The following is a 6,954-nucleotide window of genomic DNA, read 5'->3' on the forward strand; positions in this document are numbered from 1 at the left end:
ACCAGCACATGCATGCAGGGGAGGGCTCCCTGTGAGTCTGAGGTCACTGACTCCTGGTGCTCACAGCCTGTTCTGGCCTCCTTGATGTTGCTCACCTCAAGGGCACTCGAAGGTCAGAAGCGGAGTGGTAGGCTCAGCCTGGATCCCAGAGACTGCTGGGAGGAGGCCATGTTGGCTCGGTGGTGGCAACCAGAAGGAAGGGTGAGGTCTCCGGGCACCAGTTTCCAAGTGCACACAGACCTCTGTGCACAACCCCAACCGTACAATCGCTCCCAGGAACAAAGGCTGTGGGAGCTCTCATTACAGGCAATTACCCTGGGCTCTCCGAGCTGGCCCGCCCACCCATCTACCCGCTGTCGCCAGCTAAATGGACCCTTTGGCAGCTTGGTAGGAGGGGGAGGGGCAGGCTGTGAAGTCAGGAGGGAAACTTGACAGGCTGGACCGGGGACCCTGGCATCCTCCAGTTCTGCTGAGATTTGTCTTTCTTTCCAGGTTTTGCTTTTTCAGAGGGCTGGGACTATGGGACCAACATTGCTACGATCTGTTATAACCTAAGCAAATCTCTTCCCCTCTCGGAGTCAGAATTCCAACACAAGAGGAAGAGACGCAGGCAAGACTGAAAGCCTAAGGCAGCAGGAGGAAACATGGCTGTTGCTGTGATCCAAGTCAACAGGCAATGCTGAATTCGCATGTGGTTCCATGCCTCACAGGGAGTGTTATGAACAGTACAGGATGCAATAAACTCTGAGAAGTTGGAAGAGCTCATCTTGGCTCCTTAGGATACTCCATATGACATAGACTCTCACCTTGAGCAAGTACACAAGTATCAAGGGGACAGAGGAAAAATAAATTGGCTGGTTTCTTGGAAGAAGTAGTATGGTCTTGGATTTTTTGGAGGGAGGGGGAGGGTCGGTGGTGGGGCTTGAACTCTGGGCCTGGGCACTGTCCCTCAGCTCTTCAGCTCAAGGCAAGTTCTCTACCACTTGAGCCACAGGGCCACTTCCAGTTTTCTGAGTGGTTAATTGGAGATAAGAGTCTCACATACTTTCCTGCCCGGACTGGCTTTGAACTGTGATCCTCAGATCTCAGCCTCCTGAGTAGCTAGGATTACAGGATTGAGCCACTGGTGCCTGGCTTAGGTCTTGGATTTTTGAAGTAAGAAATTGGGTCAGGTGCAGGTGGCTCACTCCTATAATCTTAGCTACTCAGGAGGCTGAGATCTGAGGATCAAAGTTTGGAGCCAGCCTTGGCAGACAAATCCAGACTCTTATCTCCAAGTAATCAGCAAAAACTGGAACTGTAGGCATGACTTAAGTAGTAGAGTGCCAAGTATGAGTGAAAAAGCTGAGCAAGAGACAAAGCCCTGAATTCAAGCCCTAGTACATGCACTAAAGGAAGGGAAGGGAAGCAAAGGGGAGGGAAAATGTAGTATAATGGTAAGAAAGTAACGGAATACTCCTCCAGGGAAAAGGAATTCTATACAATGTGTCAAATGTTTCATTGAATTGTATCACATAGTGAAAAGCTAAACCCAGTGTCCAACCCAGAGCTGGTAGATGATAACATGAGGCTAAACTAGCCCAGGAACATGGAGGAACACATTCTTTATCTCTCTATTCTCTGACATTATGCATTGGCATCTACACCTGCTTCCACCTCTTCAAACACAACCAGGCTCCCATATCTGTTTCACTTCACAGCCTGGAAGGATGGGACCACCCCTGCTGGAAGTCAGATGAAAGTTGAACCAGAGTGATGAAAACCCCAATAATGCTCTGCTCCTGACACCATTAACCATATCTTCCTAACAGAACCCAACCCAAGGCTCGCCTGGCGAGGGAAGGAATCAACTAATAAAAGGGGGAAATGAGTGTAAGGCTATGGTACAACTGCCATGGCCCAGTGACAGGATCATGGGGGGTAATGGAAGCTGTGATGCCATCCTGTGAGACCAGAGGACCAGAGAGCAGCTTGAGAGGCACTGCACCTGCTTCTGCCCTGGGAACAGGGCCATCTAGAGGAAGTAGTGGATGGCAGGAGCCATCATAGGGAGGACCATACCTAAATCATTGAAAAGAGATGGTTGGAGGGGGAGACAGGGAAACAGCTGATTGATGGACAGATCGGTTTCCTGGAGAACAGGTCAAACATGGAGGTCATGATGGAGATAGGCAAGCGAGTCCAGGAACCTTTGCTCCTGCATTCACCTGGGGCTTTGCAGAAAGCCAAGGGGCCAGGGTGGAGGACAGATTTCCACGAAAACAGACTGTCTGGATTCCAGGCAACAGATGGCACCTCCTTGGCTATGAAGCCTGGAAGGGTGGCCCAGCCTGGCTCCTGGCAGAGTTGCCCATGGCAGCAGCTCTCTGCCCTGCAGGGTGCTCAGGGCCCCAGCCCATCTGTTTGCAGTGTTTGGGGGGAGATCCTCAATCTTCCATAACCTGTTCCCCTCCAACCATAATCCAGAACCTGAAAGGCAGTAGGTGCAGGAGGTGGGGTGGTGGAGAAAAACCTCCTACTGGGATGGTATGACACATTTCCATTTCTGTTTAACATGCAGACATGCAATAAATGTTTGCAGAATGAAGGAAATGTGGTTCTGTTTAAGTTGCACTGAAATGTTCAGAGGAAAATATTCTGACCTCTTTGGAAAATGTCAGGCTCTAAATATACCAGGGGAGTTGTAGTATAGCTAATGTAAAATCTTAAACAATTTAATGCTGAGATACATTTTCCCCCCCAAAGAATGAATTCAAAGCGAAGGCAATCAGGTAGGAGAAGAAAGTCAGAGAGTCATCAGGGAAACATTTAACTGATTGGAAAAAGGACATTCAAAAGAAGGTCAAGGCTGGGGATGTAGCTTTGTGGTAGAGCGCTTACCTAGCCTGTGTGAGACCTTGGGTTTCATCCCCAGTGTAGCAAAATAAAATAAAATAAAAATAATAAAATGAGTTCTCTCATCGGCTCTAGAATCTAAGTTGAAAATGTCACATGAGATTAGAGTGAGTTGCCCCTTAGAGAAGGGAATATCTAGGCACTAGTGGCTCACACCTGTAACCCTAGCTACTCAGGAGACTGGGATCTGAGGATCAAGGTTCTAAGCCAGCCCAGGCAGACAAATCCATGAGATTTCTATCTCCAATTAATCAGCAATAAGCCAAAAGTGGAGGTGTGGCTCAAGTGGGAAAGCAGGAAGGAAGGAAGGAAGGAAGGAAGGAAGGAAGGAAGGAAGGAAGGAAGGAAGGAAGGAAGGAAGGAAGGAAGGGAGGGAGGGAGGGAGGGAGGAAGGGAAGGAGGGAAGGAGGGAAGGAGAGAAGGAGGGAAGGAGGGAAGGAGGAAGGGAGAAAGAAAGGGAGGGAGGGAGGAGGAAGGAGGAAAGAGAGGGACGTCTGTGTATTCATGAATAGTACAGTAAGATAGAAGGGAAGACTGAAGAGCCAGGAAGCACCAAGGGTATAGAGTCTCTTCGGCTATGTTATTATCTGGAATTCCTGCAGTAACAGGAGTCTCACTGCCTTCCTGTTGGTTTGTACTTCTCACTAGTTGTTGGAAAGTTCTTCCTACAGAGCTTCAAATCTGTCTCGAGCTAACTTCTAACCACCATGACGCTGAATCAGCTCTTTGGAGCTGCACCAAGAAAATCTAATTCATCTTATAACATGACAGCCTTTCAAATATTTGAGCACAGCACTCAGACCCGCCTGGGCCTTCCCTTTCCAAAGCAAACTTCTTTACTTCTTTTAATCATTCTTGTAACACTTCTTTTGGATCCTTCACCAACCCATCAGTCTTTCTCTAAATGTGTGTTGGTGTGTTGATGTCCTTTTAAGATATAGGGTTCATGACTGAGTGTAGTGCTCTACATAAGGCCTGAGCAGAACATAGTGGTGCTCTTCACTCTCTTGTTCTGGATTGTAAATAAACTCTGGCTGTAACTAAGATTGCACTAGATCCAGGCACACACAGTTAGGTTTCCAGCAAAGTTGAAGTTCCTACTGGTTCTCTATCTCCACACTTAGATGCTTTGATGTGTCAGAAGCCACCAGTATTTAAGAGACAATGCGTGCATTTTCAGGTCCCTCAATGGGGATGAGAACTTTGCCTAGCATTAGCTTAATTTGCATGTGGGCATTTCTAAATTACTTAATAATTAGTCATTTAAAATTTTAGTTTACTTAACTTAGTCATTTTAGTAAAGAGTTGTTGGAATTGTGTGTGTGTGTGTGTGTGTGTGTGTGTGTGTGTGTGCATGCGCTCTGCTACTGAGGCTTGAACACAGGGCCTAAGTGTTATCCTTAGTACTTGTGCCATAGCACCACTTCTGGCATTTGGGTGGTTAGAGATAAGAATCCCCAGGCTGAGAAGATGGCTCAGTGGTAGAGTGCTTGCCTTGCATGCATGAGGCCCTGGGTTTGATTCCTCAGCACCACATAAGCAGAAAAAGCCAGAAATGGTGCTGTGCCTCAAGTGGTAGAGTGCTAGCCTTGAGCTGAAGATCTGAGGGACAGCACCCAGGCCCAGAGTTAAGGTACCATGACCGACAAAAACAAACAAATAAATAAATAACAAAATCCACTTAAAAAAAAAAAGATAAGAATCCCTTGCGTTTAAGGTGGAAGCAGAGCTGTGGCTCAAGTGGCAGAGCTCCAGCCTTGAGCAAAATAGCTAAGAAACAGCACCCAGGCCCTGAGTTTAAGCCCCAGTACCACAGTCCTGCATTATTGTCAGTTGTGCTTAAATCTTGGTGTGATCTGCTAAGTGTTCCCTTACCCTTCATTTTGTGAAAATCTGCCTCCCCAAAAGCAGATGGCCCCCAAGAAGCAAGGGAAAAAATAATGTGTTTAGTTGAAGTGATAAAGTGAAAATTTTAGATCTGTTGAAAGGCGTAATGTGTTTCACAGAACTTGGGTGGCGTTTGGGGGAAATGAATCAAATCACAACACAGTACTATGGGTCTCCGTTCATCCTGAGCAGGTGGAAGTTTACCCAGGGGTGGTCTCCTTGGAATCTCACATCCAACAGTGCCAAGGGTACCCTCCTTATGCATTCCTATTTGTTCTAGAGTTCTCAGAGTTGAAAAAGACTAGAGCTTGCACTTGGGTCCCCCAATTCCACCTCAGCTGGCCATGCCAGTGGCTTCCTGTCTCCCTGCCCCCTTGCCTGAATTCTTTTTTCTCTACACCCCACGGCTCCATGGTCTCCATCTACCACTTATCATTCAGAGCCCCTTTCCTCTGTGGCCTTGTCCCCTGGTCCCACCCCTTCCCCCCACTCCTCTTGTCTGCTGCAATCTCAGCTCACCTGTACTGGAAGGGGGCCACGGTGGCAGTGACGGGCTGACTTTGCTGATGGACGGAGGAGAAGTTGATGACCCCAGGGGTGGAGGAGGGCCACTTGCTGTGTGCAGGGCTACACGCGGGAGAGGAAGACTCTGAAGCTGCTCCTTCATCTGCTTCTGAAGACCTAGAGACTCCAGAGCTTTTGTAGTTTATGTCTCTTGGATCTTTCCCTGGGCAGCCAGGAGGCCTTCGACCCTCTGGAGCCCTCGGTGTTGGAGTTTCTCCATGGGAACTGGTTGGAGGTGGGCTCCGGCCCCGGGCCTGGTGGATCACGATTCCTTCCTGGGTCTTCTTCTTCTTTCTCTGGGTGCCTGGTGTCTCCCCTGTTCTTCCGGGCCCAGCGTGGCTAGACAGGGCTGCTTTCGGGGTGACCTTGGGGCTGCTCCAGGGGGAGCTAGGGAGGCTTTTGCCATCCTCAGCCAGTTCCTTCACTGGTCCTGCAGCAACTCTGGGGGAGCCTCTTCCCTGGGAGGCTTTGGGGGAGGAGTTTCTGGAAGAGCCTGCAGCCTTGCCCAGCCTTGGAGAAGCTGCTCTGTGAGGACTGAGAGCCAGGCCAGCCTGGCGGGGCGGCAGCTGAGGAGAGGCCCCTGGGGTATGAATCCTGGTCTGGGAGGAGGCTCGGGGCACGGGGATGGAGGAGGCATAGTGGGGGCGGCTGGCAGAATTCACGTTGGCCATCCCATTCATGGTCAGAGAGGTGTGTGCAGATCAGCGTCCTGCAGAGAGAGGGGTGAGGAGGAGACCATCACGCATTGTGCTAGGCTGCCTTTGTTAGTTTGCAGGTGTATTGCAATAATGCTGGGGCCCACGGGAGTCAGGAATGCCCACCTAGACACCATGATGGCTGGGTGCACATCCTGCCAGGACTTCCGTTTTCTTGCCCCATTGGGTAAATCCCTTTACCTTCTAGTTCTTTAGCCAGGTACTATAATCCTAGCTACTCAGGAGGCTCAGTTCAAAACCAGCCCAGGCAAAAAAAAAAAAGATAGAGAGAGAGAGGTATGTTGGGGGGGAGGAAGGAGAGGGGTTTCCATCAATGAAAATCTCCACGTTTCCTCTCATAGTGTGAACTGTATTTTGGAAAGTTCAAGGACAGTGCAGTCAGCCTTCCTGCAGCGCTGGGATGCCCTTTCGTGTTGTGGAAGAAACTGTCAGCAACAGGGCCAGCTTGTGGATGGCTTTGCTGACCTTCCTCTGGCCTTCCTCTCGGTGGTCTGGGACCAGTTACAGGCTAAATTTTAAGAAGGCAACATAGTCTTGATCATTGCTAGATTTCCACAATGAACCAGAGCTCGAAATGACTCATGGTTCATAGGTGGTTCTACTAACAGACAGTTTCTCCAGAAAGGAGACACCATGCCCTTCGTTTCCTTTCCTCTAGTTCATATTTTAATGGCTCAATACCATAAGTAGATGAGTTCAGGCATGCCCCACTTCCTCTGGCAAAGAAGGATGGGGCATCCATGTGCATGCAGGATGCACAACCAGCTCACCTCTGCCCCTCCAGGGGTTTCCATTGCCTGGACCCAGAGGACCACACCCAAGGCCGGCCTGACCTCTCCTTCATCCCCGTCTATTTCATGTGCTGCCTGTCCATCCAGCAGTCCTCAGACTG

General features: G+C 49.5%; 1 protein-coding gene across 1 annotated transcript in view; it reads right to left on the minus strand.

Moving 5' to 3' along the window:
* Window positions 1-6,026, minus strand: part of LOC122126717 (neuron navigator 1-like) — a 101,344-nt gene extending 95,318 nt beyond the window's left edge. Inside the window, exon 1 of the mRNA XM_042701179.1 lies at window positions 5,302-6,026. Coding sequence (XP_042557113.1) covers window positions 5,302-6,026 — 725 coding nt within the window. The remainder of the gene's footprint in view (window positions 1-5,301) is intronic.
* Window positions 6,027-6,954: the final 928 nt, after the last annotated feature.

Source organism: Dipodomys spectabilis, unplaced genomic scaffold (genome assembly GCF_019054845.1).
Source record: "Dipodomys spectabilis isolate Male_0828 unplaced genomic scaffold, ASM1905484v1 ptg000288l, whole genome shotgun sequence".
NCBI classification, from domain to species: domain Eukaryota; kingdom Metazoa; phylum Chordata; class Mammalia; order Rodentia; family Heteromyidae; genus Dipodomys; species Dipodomys spectabilis.